The sequence below is a fragment of the Girardinichthys multiradiatus genome, chromosome 7 (assembly GCF_021462225.1).
Source record: "Girardinichthys multiradiatus isolate DD_20200921_A chromosome 7, DD_fGirMul_XY1, whole genome shotgun sequence".
NCBI classification, from domain to species: Eukaryota; Metazoa; Chordata; class Actinopteri; order Cyprinodontiformes; family Goodeidae; genus Girardinichthys; species Girardinichthys multiradiatus.
The window spans coordinates 46,268,647-46,288,756 of NC_061800.1; the positions used below are offsets into that span (position 1 = coordinate 46,268,647).

The 20,110-nt window shown below is 40.0% G+C and overlaps 1 protein-coding gene across 6 annotated transcripts in view; it reads right to left on the reverse strand.

Moving 5' to 3' along the window:
* The window catches only part of LOC124871727 (obscurin-like protein 1), a 62,437-nt gene extending 42,758 nt beyond the window's left edge, over positions 1-19,679 (reverse strand). For 4 of the 6 annotated variants that reach the window (XM_047371218.1, XM_047371216.1, XM_047371217.1 and 1 more), the window contains exons 1-10: positions 19,384-19,679; positions 14,942-16,033; positions 12,282-12,551; positions 4,287-4,547; positions 3,872-4,183; positions 3,507-3,773; positions 2,831-3,106; positions 2,382-2,657; positions 1,863-2,138; positions 1,287-1,562 (exon numbers count right to left, since the gene is read on the reverse strand). In XM_047371218.1, the coding sequence (XP_047227174.1) occupies positions 1,287-1,562; positions 1,863-2,138; positions 2,382-2,657; positions 2,831-3,106; positions 3,507-3,773; positions 3,872-4,183; positions 4,287-4,547; positions 12,282-12,551; positions 14,942-15,956 (3,229 nt within the window). In that variant the 5' untranslated portion in view covers positions 15,957-16,033; positions 19,384-19,679. The remainder of the gene's footprint in view (positions 1-1,286; positions 1,563-1,862; positions 2,139-2,381; positions 2,658-2,830; positions 3,107-3,506; positions 3,774-3,871; positions 4,184-4,286; positions 4,548-12,281; positions 12,552-14,941; positions 16,034-19,383) is intronic. The other 2 variants (XM_047371219.1, XM_047371220.1) reach the window with 2 other exon arrangements.
* Positions 19,680-20,110: the final 431 nt, after the last annotated feature.

The window sequence follows — 20,110 nt, forward strand, 5'->3', positions numbered from 1 at the left end:
GGTCAATGCAGCTAGCTATCAGGAGATTTTGGAGCACTTCATGCTTCCATCTGCTGAAAAGCTTTATGGAGATGAAGATTTCATTTTTCAGCACGACCTGGCACCTGCTCACAGTGCCAAAACCACTGGTAAATGGTTTACTGACCATGGTATCACTGTACTCAATTGGCCTGCCAACTCTCCTGACCTGAACCCCATAGAGAATCTGTGGGATATTGTGAAGAGAACGTTGAGAGACTCAAGATCCAACACTCTGGATGAGCTAAAGGCCGCTATCGAAGCATCCTGGGCCTCCATAAGACCTCAGCAGTGCCACAGGCTGATTGCCTCCATGCCACGCCGCATTGAAGCAGTCATTTCTGCCAAAGGATTCCCGACCAAGTATTGAGTGCATAACTGTACATGATTATTTGAAGGTTGACGTTTTTTGTATTAAAAACACTTTTCTTTTATTGGTCGGATGAAATAGGCTAATTTTGTGAGATAGGAATTTTGGGTTTTCATGAGCTGTATGCCAAAATCATCCGTATTAAGACAATAAAAGACCTGAAATATTTCAGTTAGTGTGCAATGAATCTAAAATATATGAATGTTAAATTTTCATCATGACATTATGGAAAATAATGAACTTTATCACAATATGCTAATATTTTGAGAAGGACCTGTATATTAGACAAAAACTTTTGCAAATGAAAAAAAGTCACCTTGATTTTCTACTATTAATTTGGCCACATCATCTGCTGTTGCACAATAGTATGCTCCAGAGTTTGACGGATGAGTTGGTTCAATAACAAGGGTCTCCTTGAGGTCTCCCATTTCAAAATCTGATTTTCTGCTTGAATAAGACTCTCTTTGCCTTGACACCTGGTTTGCAGGGTCAGAGCTTTCACGAACTGGTTCAGTTGGACAGGTCGCCTTGAGTGCCCGCAATTCTCCAACCTCCCGGTAGGGCGACAATGTTGGAGCTAAGGATAATAATTCAAAATATAACTGGACTGAGTAAAAAGTGAAAATTTCCACCATGAAGAAAGGCTGAGTTTTGGAAACTTTCACAACGAATCTGTCAATTCTCAAACACAAAGAAAGCTAGAACTGCTTTTAAATACTAAACACACATCTTCATTCTGTAAGTAGAGATTAATTTGACAACACCTTTCAGACAAACACCTTTAGACACAGCGTCACATAAACATGTACACAAATGCATATAAATATTAGTTATATCTGGTGACTATGAGGCTTTAGGATTTGCTCTAATAGTAAAACAACTGGAAAAAGAAAATCACCTTTATCATCCACAGAGAAGTGGATAGTGGCCTCAGTGGTTTTGCAGCAGTATTGTCCTGAATGCAAGAGCTCAGGGGATGGGATAATGGGTCCCGTTGGTGGGCCATTACTTTGTATATCCCAACCCTTTTGTGGGTAGAGATTTTTACCATCTTTATTCCAGCAGACTGGGACAGTGGAGTCTGCAACCTCATATTCCAGCTTCAAAGGGTTGCCCACTTCAAGTGACTCGGCTCTCTCAGTGTCAAAGATAGTAGAGTGTGCCACAGGTAGAGCTATCATTGGGAATTCAGGACAACTAAATAAACCCAAGGCTGTGGAAATACATACCTTTCAAATTTATAACTACTGAGCAGAAGATAAAGAGCTTTTGAGACTTTCAGTTCAGAGAAAGCCACAACTGCTACACAGCAAGTGACAATAAACAATCAATTAAAGCAGAAACAGTTCTTTAAGATTGTGTAAATAAAGCAGCCATCAAACTGCATAGTTCTTAAGCAGGGATAATTAGTGGCACCATGAGAGAGGAGGTGGTGGTTACGACATAACACTTAAGAAAGGAAGTGTAAAATCACCTTTGATCTCCACTTGAAATTCGATGGTATCATCCTGTGTGGTGCATCTGTACAAACCCGAGTGGGTCAGCTCTGCAGACTGAATAACTAATGTTCTTGTGTTGTCCACTGAATGAATTTCTAATCCAGAGCTGGAAATAAGCTTCATTTCATCTTTGTACCAGCAAACCTGGGCCTCAGGTTCCGCAACCACACACTGAAGTACTATAGGGCTGCCAACTTCGATCAACTTGGTCCTCATGTCTTCAGGAATAGCTGAGAACTTCATAGGTGAAACTACAGATATGTTTAGAATTTATAACACTCTTCAGTAAACCTCATGTTAGCCGTTTAGAGTATTATTTATAGTCTAATTCCTGACAACTTCATTCATAACAGCTGAAAGATAAAAATGTAGATGCACCTTTATTGGCTGCCAAGAAGAAAGACAACAGAACATCAGACAACAAACAAGAGTGTCATCAGAGTTAGTTGCTTTTCTGAGTAGCTTGCCAAAGTTTCACTTAAGAAAGAAATCACCTGTAATCTCCACACTGAAGGTGATGGCGTCACCCTTTGTCTTGCAGCAATACAATCCAGAGTGTGCAACTTCTGCTGTATGGACAACCAGTTTCCTCAGTATGCCAATGGCTTTAACATCTACTCCATTGTCATGATGGAGCTTTGATCCTTCTTTGTGCCAGTGCACCTGGGCAGAAGGATCTGAGAGCTCACATTGTAAAACAAATGGCTGGCCTGCTTGGATGGTTTTGTTCCTTTCAGCATCTGGAATTGCTGAAAACCTCACGGGTGGGGCTATGGAGATTTAGATATAATCGGTTAAGTTTTAAAGCTGTGTTTTTATTAGTCAGCTTTAGAAAAAGGAGAATGTGTATTTAAATATTTAAATAAGAAACAGTAGATTGTACAACATTCACAAACAGTTTTATAAAAGTAAAGAAATCTCAATAGAACCTAAAGCCTCTTACTCTCGACTTCCACGTTAAACCTGATTACATCGTCGATGGCATCACAGCAGTACACTCCTGAATGTGAGAAGTCTGCAGATTGGATGACAATCCGTCTCATTGTGCCCTCTGATTGAATATGAAGACCTTCCACAGTTTGTAATTCTACGCCGTTCTTGTACCAGTGCACCGGAGCTGCAGGATCAGAGAGCTCACAGTAGAGCACAATGGGGTTGCCCACTTCTACGAACTTGTTTCGATCCATTTCGGACAGTGGGGAAAACTTGACAAGGGGAGCTGTTGATTTAAAAAACAAAAATGAAGCTCAAACGACAGTGTTTCAATTCCAACTTTTCAAATATAGACGTTTTATTTCAGTCTTTTGCTTAGCTTGATCCAGTTCTTAAGCTCTTCCTCCTTCTCATCTCTCTTTGTACCATTATTCCTTTTTATTTTTGCATAAACCAGGGTGACTAGGAGTCAAACTCTCCTGAAATTAAATCTTATCCTCTAGTTTACTGTCACTGATATTCACCACACTTAACCTCCTTTCTCAATTCTTTTATCCTGAATACCCATCATCCTGTTTCTTCAATTACTTCTTAAATACCATTTCCAAGTTGTCATTAGGTGCTTGTAGAGTTTTAGCAGGGTCTTAGATGCTATAAAGTTAACTGAGAAACAGACCCATATATACCTTGAATGTACAGTGCTGCAGAATCTCGGATTCCATAGGCGATGAATGTAATTTCTGCTCCATTGTCAGTATCACGTACTCCTCGAATGCGAAGAGACTGGTGTGTTCTTGATCGGCGGCAGGAATAACGTTCATCCTCTTGAAGCTGAGTACCATTTAAGAACCATGTACCAATAACTGAAGCAGAAAGCTCAATGGTGAAAAGAGCATCTTGTCCCTCTGGCACCAGGGCATCCTGTAAAGGAGCTTGAATTCTGGTTACAGGAACTGCAAGGAAAAATGACTTTATTCAGTTTTTACTAGGTAATACACCTGATCCTGTCATATTTTTGTAATCAGGGGGTGAAATATTGTAGCTGAATTACCTAAGTGAACAGTTCTTGGAAACTCAACATTGTTACTTTTTCCATATTTATTTACACTGCAAATGCGAAAACGATAATCTGCCTCACATGGGACACTGTCACCAAGGATTTCCACTGAAGTTGCCGAATCAGTGGTCAAGCACTGCAGCCACTCCTGTGAACCAGTGCCTACTTCTTGTCTTTCAAGCACATAACCAGATGGAGGGTTCTTTCGTGAATCTGGAGCAGGAACCCAGGAGAGAAGAGCTGCATTAGCACGCTCCGTGTTGATCTGAACACCCACTGGACAACTCGGAGGACAATGCCGGGCCGCTAAAAAGAAACAATATTGTTTGCATAAACTGTAACACTGGTAAATGCAGCTTTTCGCAAACAGTAGAGCCAATGTGGCACAAATGCCAGTAATGGAACATACCTTTCACTCTTAACTGAGATGAGGTCTTGGACCTGCCAACCAGAAAGGTCACCAGGCCAGAGTCTTGGGGCATCGTATTAACAAAAACCAAGATGTGAGTTCGACCAAAGGACTTAATGATGGTTTGATGGGTTTCACGCAGCTCGATGCCATCCTTGTACCAATGTATGTCCATCTCTTCTTTTTCCACTTCAACACAAAAGGCGGCATTTTCACCTTCCAAAACATCCACTTTCCTCGGAAGTTTTCGCAAAATTGTACCTGAAAGAAAAAAGAAATTTAGTCGACATCCATCCGTCCGTCCGTCGTCCATCCATCCATGCATGCATGCATGAGGGGAACCCAGCTATATCTTTGCACAGTGACACTCTTGTTAGAATTATGATTATTGATTAATTAATCTTTATCAATAATTATAATTAAAAATCATAATTTGACTAAATTAATTTCTTAACCAAAATCCTCATTTATGAATCGAGACCAGAGATGTTTCTGGTGTTGTAATTGTGGCTCAACGCCTTTGATAATTACAACCGTTAAATACTCAGTAATAATTGACAACTATTACCAGAGATGTCACTGTTTAATCGACCGTTTCTGCCAAAACGTGTGGAACTTTTAACCTTATCTTGACTGATGAATCACTCTTGCACAAAATAAACACACGCCTTCTGTTACCATCTATGTGATTATTTATTAAATCACAGCCCTGATACATTCGCTCTTCCGATTTAATAATCTTCACCTACTCAAACAGTCAAAGTTCTACACGAAAGGGGTAAAATATCTAACTAAATAAAATAAAGCAAAACAGCAGTGGGTGTGTATGGAATCAACCACAGTTATGGCAAAAATGATAATATGACAAAGGAATGTGGTTGTGAGTGGAGGGTGGGGCGCAGCTCCAACTGTAACTCACTTATACTCAGTCATAAAACCTCCCCCAACTCTTGACCAGACAAAGGGTTATAAAACTTTTGGCGGCAAGCTAGCAAGCAGTGAGGTTGAAGATAAAGAAAATGGGGAATTTCACCATGAGGTTATTTTAACAGTCCAGTCTCTCCTGTACTTGCTCCCAGGTGGTAAATACCCCGCAAAACACACACAAAGCTGGGGAGCGCAGCGGCCTCCAGACGTCAAACACGGCACATCAAAGTTTCAATAAAAAGGTTACATGCACATATCATTCAGAACACATTAGATTAAATAGTGAATCTCATCGCACTAAAACCTCCTGTACCGTGCCCAGACTTTCTAAGAAAGAAATAAAATAAAGGATGGGTTTTACTTGTCGTTGTCTCCCTTCTGAGCGGGGTTGAGAGAGAATGGGGTGGAAGTTGGAAGTTACTGTGCGTCCACAGTTAACTTCAAGAAAAGCAGTCAATCTTCATCCTCTGGCCTCCTTGGCGAAAGGGAAAATATGATCTGACCATCAAAGTCGACTAGGACAAAACACGGTGGCCATTCGTCTCCTTGAAACTCCGTGTTTTTTAAGTTACGTGTTAAGCTCACGTCTTCAATTGGCAAAGTGAAATTTTTGGCCTTCTCATTCCAGAAACCTCAGTTATGAATTCTTCGTTGGCCAACGGAGAATAAATGAAATCCACTCGGGACTCTTCTCCAGGTGATGCTTCAGATGTTGGTAACCGGACACGGTCTCCAGCTGAAAAGCGAATGGTCAAAATGGGCGCCTTCCTATATAGCGTCTTGTGACGTCAGACTGGGGCGCCCCGTCATATCAGTCGCAATGTCCTAGATACAAAATGGCCGAAAACGCCAGGAGGCCTGGTGGCGTCCAGCAACGTGCAAATTGTCCAATATTCAGCAAGTGGTCCAACAGTCTCCTGCTCTTTTATGTGGATTCCTAGGAATCCCCAGGCAAAACCACTATGGATAGAGAAGAGTAGAAGCTCTGCTCCAAGCTCCTCCTGGAGGGCGGAGGTTCTCACCCTATTTGTTTACTGGGTCCAGCCACCCTACAAAAGATAATTTCAACAACTTTTATCTAGGATTCCCTTCATTCAGTCATAACTCGTGACTGTAGGTGAGGGTGGGGATGGTGACAGATCAGTAAATTAAGCCTTATGGCTCAGATCTTTCTTCACCACAACAGACCAAAGCAGCACCCAGAGTAAACCAGATGAGGACCCAATCCATCCGGTCATCAAGACACCACCTAGATACTTAAACACCTCTGCTAAAGAAAGAAGCAATACATTTTTTGTTGATAAAACCACTTATATAGAGGACCCTCTATCTTCTGAAAACATTAAATAAACACTAAATGAACTACACGGACAAAACCTTTCATGTTTGCAAGGACCTTAGCCATTTTCTAAAATATACCAGAAATATAAACCTGTAACAGCTTAATTAGTTCAACAAATAAAAGGAAAAATTAAAGGCAAGGCTAGCTTATTTATATACAGCACCATACGAAAGTACTCGGCCCCCTAGAACTGGTCAACCTCTTGCCACATTTCAGGCTTCAAACATAAAGATATAAAATTCAAATTTTTTTGAAGGATCAACAACAAGTGGGACACAATCATGAAGTGGAATGAAATTTATTGAATGTGTCAAACTTTTTTAACAAATAAAAAACTGCAAAGTGGGGCGTGCAATATTATTCGGCCCCTTTACTTTCAGTGCAGCAAACTTACTCCAGAAGTTCAGTGAGGATCTCTGAATGATCCAATGTTGTCCCAAATGACTGATGATGATAAATAAAATCCACCTGTGTGTAATCAAGTCTCCATATAAATGCACCTGCTCTGAGATAGTCTCAGGGTTCTGTTCAAAGCGCAGAGAGCATCATGAAGACCAAGGAACACACCAGGCAGATCCGAGATACTGTTGTGGAGAAGTTTAAAGCCGGATTTGGATACAAAAAGATTTCCCAAGCTTTAAACCTCCCAAGGAGCACTGTGCAAGCAATCATATTGAAATGGAAAGAGTATCAGACCACTGCAAATCTACCAAGGCCCGGCCGTCCCTCTAAACTTTAATCTTGAACAAGGAGAAGACTGATCAGAGATGCAGCCAAGAGGCCCATGATCACTCTGGATGAACTGCAGAGATCTACAGCAGAGGTGGGAGAGTCTGTCCATAGGACAACAATCAGTCGTACACTGCACAAATCTGGCCTTTATGGAAGAGTAGCAAGAAGAAAGCCATTTCTCAAAGATATCCATAAAACATATCGTTTAAAGTTTGCCACAAGCCACTTGGGAGACACACCAAACATGTGGAAGAAGGTGCTCTGGTCAGATGAAACCAAAATCGAAATGTTTGGCTACAATGCAAAACGATATGTTTGGCGTAAAAGCAACACAGCTCATCACCCTGAACTCACCATGCCCACTGTCAAACATGGTGGTGGCAGCATCATGGTTTGGGCCTGCATTTCGTCAGCAGGGACAGGGAAGATGGTCAAAATTGATGCGAAGATGGATGAGGCCAAATACAGGGCCATTCTGGAAGAAAACCTGTTGGAGTTTGCAAGAGACCTGAGACTGGGACGGAGATTTATCTTCCAACAAGACAATGATCCAAAACATAAAGCCTAATCTACAATGGAATGGTTCACAAATAAACATATCCAGGTGTTGGAATGGTCAAGTCAAAGTCCAGACCTGAATCCAACCAAGAATCTGTGGAAAGAGCTGAAGACTGATGTTCACGAACGCTCTCCATCCAACCTCACTGAGCTCAAGCTGTTTAGCAAGGAAGAATGGGCAAGAATTTCAGTCTCTTGATGTGCAAAACTGATAGAGACAAACCCCAAGTGACTTGCAGCTGTAATTGCAGCAAAGGGTGGCGCTACAATGTATTAACGCAAGGGGGCCAAATAATATTGCACGCCCCACTTTTCAATTTTTTATTTGTTAAAAAAGTTTGACACATCCAATAAATTTCTTCCTACTTCACGATTGTGTCCCACTTGTTGTTGATTCTTCACAAAAAATTTGAATTTTATATCTTTATGTTTGAAGCCTGAAATGTGGCAAGAGGTTGACCAGTTCAAGGGGGCCGAGTACTTTCGCAAGGCACTGTAGCACTAATAAGGCTACCCTAGTGTTTTACAGGAGATCAAATGAAAGAGAGAAATAAGATTTAAAAAAAACATTAAAGTGTTGCATGAAAGAAAAATACAGATATTAAATGGCATAAATAAGCAACATGTTTCATACAGTTTCAGACAAATTCTTTAATCAAAATCTGCTGTTAACAATAATGTTTTTAGTCCTGATTTAAAGCAACCAATAGTTTCTGAAAATCTCAGGCTCTTAGTGTTCTCAGGACCACAACTAAACAAGGCAAGGCTGCATAAAGTGTCTATGCTCCTCAACTCTGGAACAAACCCCCTGAAAACCTGATTTTCAAAGATTCCAAATAAAAAGCACAAAATTGCTTGTGCAAAACAAAAAATTACATGTGCAAAGATTGTGTGCAGAATGGATAACAGTTGCAAAAGAGATGCATACTGCCCTATTTAAATGAGGAAATTGTGTGTGCTACTGGCGGTCACTATAAAGAGTGTCAGAGAACAGAGCGGCCATAAAAGAAAGATAAAGTTTGAAGCTATGGAGTTGAAAATAATAAGAATAAAAAAATATATATATAATACTAATAATAATAAATAGCATTTATATAAGTATCTCAAAGTGCCACAAAACAACAGTAAAAACATGAAAATATTAAAAGCTAAAGTTAAACCTTGAAAAATCAGTTATAAAACTTAGAAAAGCTGACAGCCACTGTCAAATCTACTTTAAAATACAGCTCTACGCAGCTTTAGTTACCTCTGCCAACACAGTTACACAGCCTCCCATCCCCTCCCCTCCACACACACACACACCTGGGGCGTGCAAGGAGCGGGCAAGACAGTTTTATAGGAGCAAAAACAGCACCCACAATTCATTTCAGGTTTGATAAATCAAGTTCCGGGTGGTAAGAGATTACATCTGCATATCCTCCTCCCATAAAGTTGCGCGTTTGGGTCATTATCATTTGCTTTGCATATTCATGGAGGCAAACACGCTAAAAGGTTTGCGCCTGGTGTTCCACGTATTTTACACACACAACCTGATTAGGACATGGTTTGTTGATCAGCTTTGCCCACCCAAGCAAGTTTCCACATGTTTTTGTACATGAAAATCAGGCCCAATGTGTGTCCCTGAAGACCCGAGGTGTCTACATGGGTTATACTTGACAAGTAACTGTATTTTGGACCAAGGCTATTTAGTGCTTTATACATAAATAGCAGAATTTAAAATTCTGTTCTTTGACAAACAGATTATGTGATCCATTCCTGGTGTTGGTGAGGACTCTGGTAGCAACATTTTGGATGAGCTACAGCTGACTGATTTTGCAAAAACTGCTGTCAAGATGCTGTTGCAGTAATCTAATCTACTAAAAATAAAAGCCTGCAGACTTTATGTGGTTGTTAAAATTTAGTTCTGAGTCCAAAACAACACCAAGGTTGGTTGTGTGCTCTGTTGCCTTTAGCCCCATTTATCTTAGTTGACCATGATGTCAACGCTTCTTTGGGACCAAACCCTATGGTTTCTTTCTTATGTACATTAAGATGGAGGGAATTCTGCTATTAGAAAATGAAGCTCTTTTCATTGTTTTGATTTGAACCACTTTAGAGTTTGATGCCAGGAAAATGCCCATGCTCAGTTTGGAGACAAACAAGAAAAAAACAGAAACGTGTTCAGACAATTTTGTTTTGGATATCAAGCTTTGCCAGTTGCCTGTTAATCAGGGCAGATAGATTAAATACAAAGTTTATGAGGGCACAATGGCTTGTTGTTTTGCTGTAGTATAATCTAATCCTTCAAAGAGAAAAGATTTGTACCTTGTACCCACAACCTATTCCTGTGGTGACTGACTGAGACTGGTCTGCAGATTGACCCAACCAAGTTTTCTTAGGTGGTGGAGTGTTGAGGATAGATGTTTCTTTAGTTGAATCAATATTAATGGTTTGACCATTCCTGACCATTCTCGCCTTCCTGTGGCTCGGGTATTGTCCAAGTCAATCCATTTTCTGGGCTACCTATCTAACATAGCATTATGGATCAAACAAAACCAATCTTTGCCTTCTATGAAACTTGTATTGAACGACAGCAAAACCAAAGTAATGTGGTTTAAAAGGAAAAGTAATTTACAATCAATTACAACTCCAAACACTACCACCTTAAATACTACAGGTATTGAGGAAGATCCTGAATACAAATACCTGGATATCTGGCTGGATAGTTGTCTCTTATTTTCACAGCACAACAATAGGTTATAATCAAAAATCAATCCCAAACTTATTTTTCTTTATCGTAAGCATTCATCTTTTACTTTATCTGCTAGAAAAACCTTGGTCCAAATGACAATCATGCCTATGATTATGGTGACATTAAATATAGATTAGCTCCTAAGACCTCACTACAGAAACTTGATGTTATGTACCACTCTGCTTTATGTTTTATAATGAATGCTTTGTTTCGTACACATCACTGTTGTCTGTATTCTACTGTAAACTGGTCATCCCTACAGAACTGAAGGTAAATCCATTGGTATGTATATATGTATTAATGTCTAACAGGTTTATTTCAACCCTTTCTTTGTAATTTGTTACACGCTTCTTTGACTCCCTATAGTACACACTCCGCCAACTGATTATGCTCAATGTTCCCAAAATTAATAATATATGGAGAACTATCTTTTAATTGAGCTGCAGCAAAAGACTGACACGAGCTTCAAAAACCACTAAAACTGAGTAGCTTTGTATCAATAGCAACTTTCAAAAATATTTGAAGAATATGTTGTCTGGAACGTGTTTCAGCTAAAATGTTTAGCATTTAATTGTATTCTATGTGTATGACACATGCATATTGTTGGAATGATGTGCTGCCTGATTTGTCCTTGTGTTCCCGCCAGGTCATCAATGTAATAAGAATCTATTCCTAATAACGTATCTGGTTAAATAAAGGTTAAATTAAAATTAAAATAAATACAAATCAAAGCAATCAGAAAGTTGCTCTGATGGCTTACTGGGGTCTGCAGATGGGCTGATTTTGAGGATTTTGGTTAACATAAGGAAGCCAATATACGTAGTAAATTGATAAGGTATTAGTTAAAGGTGGTTTGAATGTGGCAAATTGTATGATTCTAACTCTTCGTAGCTTCCAGAAAGAATTTACCCATGCCTAATGTGGTGGCATAAAGAACTACACCGCAGTAGGATTGTAGAACAAATCTTTTGTAGGGCTAAAGATAACCCCACTCTGGAATATCCTAGTGAAGATTGGCTGCCAAAAGGTGACGGTGATAGTATTGGAGAAAAATAAACCATCTGCAGAACTCTTAATCTTCCTAAACTAGGTTGCATTGAGATTTACTTGCTTGTGTTAGAAACCATGTTTATCTTAAAAGTTTCAGGAATTTGTAAATTAGGGGAAAATTCTAATCTGTGTTAAGAGCAGACTGTGTGTTAAAATATATATTTTTGACCTAAATACCAGTAGAAAGCAATGCATGAGAAACCATATTGCCCCTGTTCCTTAAAAGTGCCACTTAAGCATGGAAGTTCCTTGGAAAAACATTTTTGTTTAACATAATCCATAGCCAGGTAAACTTACATTTTATCATGTAAGATGATTCTTTATCTCAGCTGAATATTAGTTGACTTTTAAGCAAACTCATTTGAGATGAACACAGGGACTATATTCTGTGCTCATTTTTGTCCATATTTCAATGTCAGGGGATACATCAGAGAAAAACATCAAAGCTCCCTTGCTACACAAATCTTGCAATTGGCAAGATTGGGTCAGATTTGTTTTTAGCAGGAGAACAAAGTGGTTAGTACCCTCCATCTCTGAATAAAACAAATGTAAATGAAAGAAAAAGTGTCATATAGACTGTAAACAATACATTTAATTTGTATAGCATGTAAGTCATTGTACGTTATTTAAAATAAAATGTGAGAAATGGCTTTACCTTTTACAGCTACCTCTGCTATACTTCTTCCTCCATCAGGCATCTCACAGAGGTAAATTCCATCATCATCAACGCCAATGTCACGGATTGTCAGTCTTCGTTTTGTTCCCCACTCCTCCATTCCATATTTGGCCCCTGGCTGCAGTCGTCTGTCCTCAAGATACCACGTGATGGGAACAGAGTCTTCTGGAACTTCACACTCTAGAACAGCTAAATCCCGTTCCCAAACTTCAAGGTCATAGAGAGGTTGCTTAAACCGGACAGGTGGCTCTGGAATTAAAGGTAATTTAGAGTAAAACTTTCTTAAACAAGCACAATGCAATGTCTAACAAAGTTGTAAATGAATATTTGTATGTATATGTACATATGTATGAATGTAGTATAAAATGTCTATTACACATTCAGTTTACAGAATAACATCTTAAAACCCTCACCAACAAGACGGTTGTTTAATTGTTCAGATTTATGCATTTGGCTGGCGCTTTTACCTAAAGCAAACTTACGTATGAGATAAGTGATGATAAGAGTGTGGTTAATATCAAAGCTAACAATAAGCTGCTTAAAAGCATGTGTGGTGTAGGGACCCCTGGCCAACATTCCCTTGATGACCGGAGTGACCGTGTCATGACACAAGCCTTTGCAAGAGCATTCAAGTAAATGTTAAAGATTTGATATGCAACAAGCTGGTCAAAATAAAATGACCGACAAATTGGTGGCACCACGAGTATAGTGTTTTGTTGCAGGCAGTTCCTGAAGTAACAGTCAGTCAAAACAGTAAGTGAATACCATCAGACTCATGTATGATGGTTTATTGACAATATATTTCGATGAGGCCAGTGGTGGGCTGGACAGCGGAGCAATTGCCTTACAGAAAAAAGGTCCTGGGTTCGAATCCCAACTTGGGGTCTTTCTGCATGGAGTTTGCTTTTTCTCCCGACACATGTGTGGGTTCTTAACCTTCCTCCCACAGTCCAAACACATTACTGTTAGGTCAATCGGTTACTCTAAATCATGTGTCTCTATGTTGCCCTGTAAAGGACTGGAGGCCTGTCCTCGGTAAACCCCGCCTCTCGCCCAACGACCGCTGGAGATAGGCACCAGCACCAGATCTCCCGTGAAGACAGTGGATGGATAGGTGGATGAATGAGGCCAGCGGTCACATTGCATTGAATTAATAAAGTTTTTGTGAACCAAAATTCAACTACTACAAGTTATGTGTTTTTAATGCTGTCTTATACATCTACTCCTCCTCTGCATCTGGTGACTGTTGAATGCTCCAGTTATGCCATCTAGAGCCCCAGACATACTAGTTTGCAATGTGCACCAAATTACATCCAGATTGAACCATCCTTTCTGGAAATGTTTTAGTCAAGCCACATAGACATTTGAACATCAGCATGCCAGGATATTGTATTATGTGATCGCCTCCTCTCACATAAACCCAAAATAATACCCCAATCAAACTCTATCAAGTGCTGGAAATGCTGTCTAATACTTCTATGAGGGATCATTTGTGTCTGCTTACCTTCACTCTGTGTTTCGCATGACTGCCAGACACTCTAATACATTGCTGAAGATGTTTCAGCTCCTCGCAAAATAAATCCTTTAAAAATCCATCGCTGGTCTCAGCATTGCTGGATACTTAACTTTACTTTTCTTGTCAGTAAGTGTACTAAGACTAATTTGACCCAGTGGAATCTCGCACAACACACTATATGTTTTATGACAGATTCCAGTCAAACAAACGACAACTCAAAAGACAAGGAGCTTATTTTGTAAGTGAACGAGAAGGTTGTAAACACTCTGAGGTGTTAGAAAGAGAATAAAGTATTTGCAACTGACACCATCAGATTTTACCAGACAGTTGTAAACAACATATTGTGGGCTTTATTTAGTTATCTGTGTACAAAGCTGTTCATTTCTATGTCTTAGACTGTTTGCCTTCCTAATATTTTGTTAAAACCAACTGCAAATATATCTAGCTGCCTTTCACATTCTAACTAGCTGCCAGAACAGACAAATAATCTGATCTCAAATGTTATATTTACTATCTCAAACTGATACCATGGTGCCCTTAGTTTAGAGTTCCTCAGGCCACGTGCGAAACATAATACCCACTCAAAAAAACTCACCTCACATGGACAACCACTCATAGAGACCTAACAAGCTGAGTAAGTGTGCAGACTTTATGATAATCTTGAAACCTAAGGTGTTGAACTTGGCCTGTTTAGACATCTCTAAAGTTTAGTTTATTAATACATTTTATTGATTCCCAGTGGACTCTGAAAAATTCGATAGCTCTTTATATTTACAGCTGGTGATATTAATGTAAAACAAGTTCAATGTGTAGGTTTTAAAGGTTATAATAGGATATTTTTATGTTTTGTATAGTGAAGTCTTGGTAGGAATTCTCAAATTCTACTTTTATCTTTCCCTTTGGCTTTAAACCAGTAAATGACCTCACTGCAACTTTTAAACCTACTTACATCATCCTAGAATCAAATGGACAGAAATTTGAGACACATCACTCCCCACTCAGTCCCTTTCCTTGCTGCAGAAGACATCCCTGGCTTGTACTGTGCCCACATTTAATTAACAGTGCTTAGTTTTATTTTTTTCTCATTTTCAAACTAAGGGAATCACAAAAAATATTGACTTACCTTTGACAGAGAGATGTACAGCACTAAGGGTTTGCCCAGCAGTGTTTGATGCAGCACAGACATAAACGCCATTATCCTTTTGCTTGCAATACAAAACTTTGAGTGTGAAGTACCCTTCTCTGTCTTCATATAACAAGTAACGTCTTCCAGACAGGATAAGTCTGCCGTCTTTTCTCCAGATTATTTCTGGTTTAGGTTTTCCTGTCACAAAGCAGCGGAATTTGGCATGTTTGCCTTCAGTTACAGCAAACATTTTTACTTTTGTAGACTTTGTCATGGCATCATCCTTTAGTCGGTTTGGCACTTGTTTACCAGTCCTTTGTTTGCCCTGATGGACTTTCCACTGGCCATTAGTGTAGCCATTACGGTTTCCTTCCTCTTCATGTCCAGGACCTGCATCAACCAGCAACACGGCTCCTGCAAGTGCTTCCCCAAACTCATTTCGAGCTTTGCATGTATACACCCCACCATCCGGAGCACGAGTCTTAAAGATCTTGAGCTGAAACCATCCTCCATCCTGATAGCCTACGCTGAAATGTGTGCTCTCAAATATCTCGTTGAGTTTTCTTCCGTCCTTTTCCCAGACAACTTCTGGTCGTGGGTTTCCCCAAAGCTTGCAAGAGAAGACAGCATCTTCCCCACGACCGACACGAGTGGAAAGAGGCTTGATAAGGAATCGCGGTTTATTTTCCTCTCTGAGCTCCATCTCTTGCGCCTCACCTTCTACCTTTAGGGTGGCAGCTGCATATGTTTCTCCAATGCTATTCTTAGCTTTGCAAATATATTGTCCACTGTCCTCAATAGTAACAGCTGTAATGATAAGGTTGTAAACATTCCCATCCTCAAAGACCCTATATCGTCCTTGAGGGTCAATCTTTTCATTGCTTTGCTCCCAGATAACAGCAGGTCGTGGATCACCGCCAATCTGACACTTAAGGACTGCATCAGCCCCACTTTGGACCACTACAGGTCTTGGATAGGCTAGGAAACGCGGTGCACCACCAAATACATCCATTTCTTCTTTGACAGCTTCCCTCAAGTTGTTTAGGATAGTTCTGAGTGGCTATTCCCTCTGTTCTGCACAATACGTTTCTAAAGAGAGAAATACAAATTTAATAAGTTGTGACCAAACATAAATGGACTGAACTTATATAGGGCCTTTCCAGTCATACTGACCACTCAAAGCACTTTACACTAGAGCCACATTCACCCAGACACACACCAGTACACAGATTGGGAGGCAATTTGAGGCTAAGTGCCTTGCCCAGGAGCACATTGACATGTGGCAGGAAGAAACTGGAAACAAACCTACAACCCTTGGATTGCAAGACAACCACTATTCTCACTGAGCCACAGTCTGGTTAGTAGGCGTTGGCATCTGGTTGTTTGTTTTAGATCTAAAAAAATTAGGACATCAAAACCTAAAACACTAGCCATGCATTCATCAAATAATTTTAGAGATCCAGGGGGAAATAAACCTTTATCAGTTGGAATAACAAGAACACCTTCTGTGATTCCAACAAGCTCCACTTGCCTTGTTTAAGTGCACAAGTTTCAACACAAATGGATGACATGAATATTAGGGTTAATTAAATTAGATCTGTCTGCATGGGAGAAAAACACTGCCCAGCAGTTAGAGAAGGAACAGCCCAGTCCTGTTACAAAGCAGCCACAACACACAACCAGCACAGCTGGTGCTGTATTTCAATGGGAAAGTGCTTAATATAGCAAGCTCTAAATAAAGACCTAAGAGGGAGTGTGTCAACTATCACAAAGACAGCTCAGAAACATGCATGCTCACACAGAAAGAAAATCCCATAATAATAATAATACATTTTATGTATATGCACCTTTCAAGGCACTCAAGGTCACCATACATAACACAGACACAATTTAAATAAATAAAATAAGTACAAATTGGGGTTAAATAAAACAGTGAAAAATGAAAGAATGAATACCAAAAGACTTTACTGGTGAAAAATGTTGAGCCACATTTTTCTTCAATTATGTATTATCTGCAGTTATAGCAGGCAATAACTTAATGTTCTCTCTCTGTTTTGTCTCTTGATAGAAGTTACCCCTGGCCTGGTGCTTCTGTTTAGCTGTGACACCTTCCTAGAGGGGCTCAGCTAAGCTGTTGTTGCCAGTACCAAAATGTTCTAAGTTTAAGCCCACCTCTCTCTTGACCAAAGCAACTCAAGGAGCTATTGCAGTGACAAACTGTATGTTCACTGTTTTCATCTCATAGGTTTTACCACAATATTAGAGCTAGTATGTTTAGCTGTGTTTCTCTTCTTGATGTAAAGTTGACAACTTAAATCAATCAACTGTCCACCGGTGCTACATGCTTGTTGCTACATGCTCATTGCTACATGCTCATTGCTACATGCTCATTGCTACATGCTCGTTGCTACATGCTTGTTGCTACATGCTCATTGCTACATGCCTGTTGCTACATGCTCATTGCTACTTGCTCGTTGCTACATGCTCATTGCTACATGCCTGTTGCTACATGCTCATTGCTACATGCCTGTTGCTACATGCTCATTGCTACATGCTCGTTGCTACATGTTCATTGCTACATGCTCGTTGCTACATGCTTGTTGCTACATGCTCGTTGCTACATGCTCATTGCTACATGCTCGTTGCTACATGCTCATTGCTACATGCTCGTTGCTACATGCTCGTTGCTACATGTCTGTTGCTACATGCTCGTTGCTACATGCTCGTTGCTACATGATCATTGCTTTCATAGCATGAGCATAATCCAGGAGCCAGGAATGTTAGAGCAGTGTTGTTTATGTTGGACACCAATTCTGTAAAATGGTTTGACCTCCTCAGGCTGAGAGCAGGCCCATCATTCATCTCTCTAAGAGTAGAGCTGACTTTCATACCCTACATAAAGAGCTCTACAGAAAAAATATGCTCTTACATAGTTTATATAGGCACGGTGGGAATAAAATGGGTCATCATGATGTGAACACAAGGATCAGACATCTCAACTAATCAGCTATTGAATAAAAGGGACTCATATGCCCTGCAGTATCTAGCTCAGACATGTAAGACCAAGTCCCGTTGGCCACATCCAGCCCATGATGCGATTAAATTCGGCTTGTGAAATTATTTCATTATACCTGTTATTGATGGCCCACCAGTAGGTTTCATAGTGCTCACTCCAATCACACCAAATATTTGATAAAGCACCAATAGAGTTCCTTGTGGATAGAGATGCAGGTGCCCTCAACCTGTGCTTGGCAGTCAGCCCTGCTTTGTCCCCAAGAGCACATTTTGCTGATGAACTGGGCACCCTTTGCAACAAGTTCACACAGAACTGTGCTGACTTTGAAGCTCAACATAAATGTAGTAATCCATTTAACTTTTGATGTGGAGAGAGCTTCTGCACTCATTAAGATGAAGTCTAAGAGCCGCTTGGATCCAACACAGCTTCCCCCTCGTCTCACCCTGTTCTTCTTTGACCTGGAGTTATGGGGATGCTGGATCCAGTCTTGAATTAATAAATTCAATCACTCAATTAGGATTCCATCTTGAATGCTTAAAAGCAAAAAAGGAAATGTCATTATTGGCATTAGAGCTATCAAGTGCTTCTTAGAGTTGCTGAAAGGTTTTAGTATGTTTTCACTGGTTTCTTTGATCATTTCATTTTTGCAGTTGGAAAGGGAAGTTGGGAATAATACAATTGCAAGATTACTTTAAATCTTGATCAGCCTGGGATATAAGTAATTATAAATCAGCTATTTAACATTATGTATAAACATCCTCTTTGGCCTTCTATATAATCCATGTTTCAGGTTTTGGCCCCTTATGTGACAGAGTCTGACCTAATCTAACTGACTTTAGTGCAGAATGTAAGGGGTATGCATACTCAGCAATACAAGAAAATATCCAACAAAACAACACTGCACGTTCACGTATATTCCTCCAAAATATGTCTATAGAATGACCTTCTCCACTTCTTTGCGTGAATTAGAGCACACTGAGAACGTGGCCCTTTTAAAATATACAACTTGCGGTGACAGGTGAAAGCACGCTGCTCTAAACAGCATGCTGCAAACTGAATCATGCACTAGTCAATAAGATGATTACCTCCGTGGATCCGTCCCATGGGAGGGATGTTTGTTCTTATTCTAATGTTCTTTCATTTATTTTTTTGGAAAGATTTAGTTTAATGCAATAAAATATGCATAGACTGAAGACAATGCAATTCATCAACAAAACAAATCTGGGGGAAATTTCAAAATAGCAGTTTCCCTGAACAGGTTTAAAGAGGTGTTTCATTCCCACAGTTAAGAAATTGCTCTTCAACTGAGTTTAATATTCCCTGTGGAAAAGAGATGAGATTAACCCCTGTGTTTACTTGTCTTATTTAATAGGAATGACTTCTGCCCTCCCTTCTGACGCTGGGCACCCCTCACATGCCCTACCTCGCTTCAGTCGCCGGGAACGATCATCAACATACATTTCGAGCCTGCAGTCGTAGTCTGAGATAGTAAGCAAAGCCAACCGTTTCCTGAAGGCTGAATGGTGTCCCAAGTAGACTTTAAATTCAGACACATGCCATCCTGAAGGATCCAAACTCAGGTACATTCTCTCAGAACCTTCTGTCCAGTAGCAGGGACTGAAAGCAAAAGACATAAATATCTAGGCCAGCGTCCTGTAGAACAAGTTCAGAGCAGCCCTTCAGTCTCTGTGTACGTTCCAACCTAAGACGTTGCAACTGCCATTGTTCATGGAGTACTGTTAAATGCTTTTGCAGCTGCTGCAGTCCCCTAAAAATACTGTGTGCTTTGATGACAGCAGGGCGCATAAGTCAGACACTTCCAATCAGTTGCCAGCAGGGGCTAAAGATAGTTTAAATGGCCAGTCCACAGCAGGTCACTTAGCTTACTTCAGACCCTGTGATTAAAAAAATATTTAAAAAGCAAGCAAACATTTTACAGCTGCATTTCAGTCACAGTTTACCCATTTCTTTTAGCTCCAATTTGCAATGACCGACTAATCAGGTATTTTTTATTTTCTTTTAAGTTTATTTCTATTTAGTTTTTACAGGTGATTTATTTTTAATATCAGCTGACTCAGAAAAAAGCTACAGGTTAAGGGTTTATTGTGGTTCTCATCCATCCATCCATCCCATAAGCTCTAAACACAGAA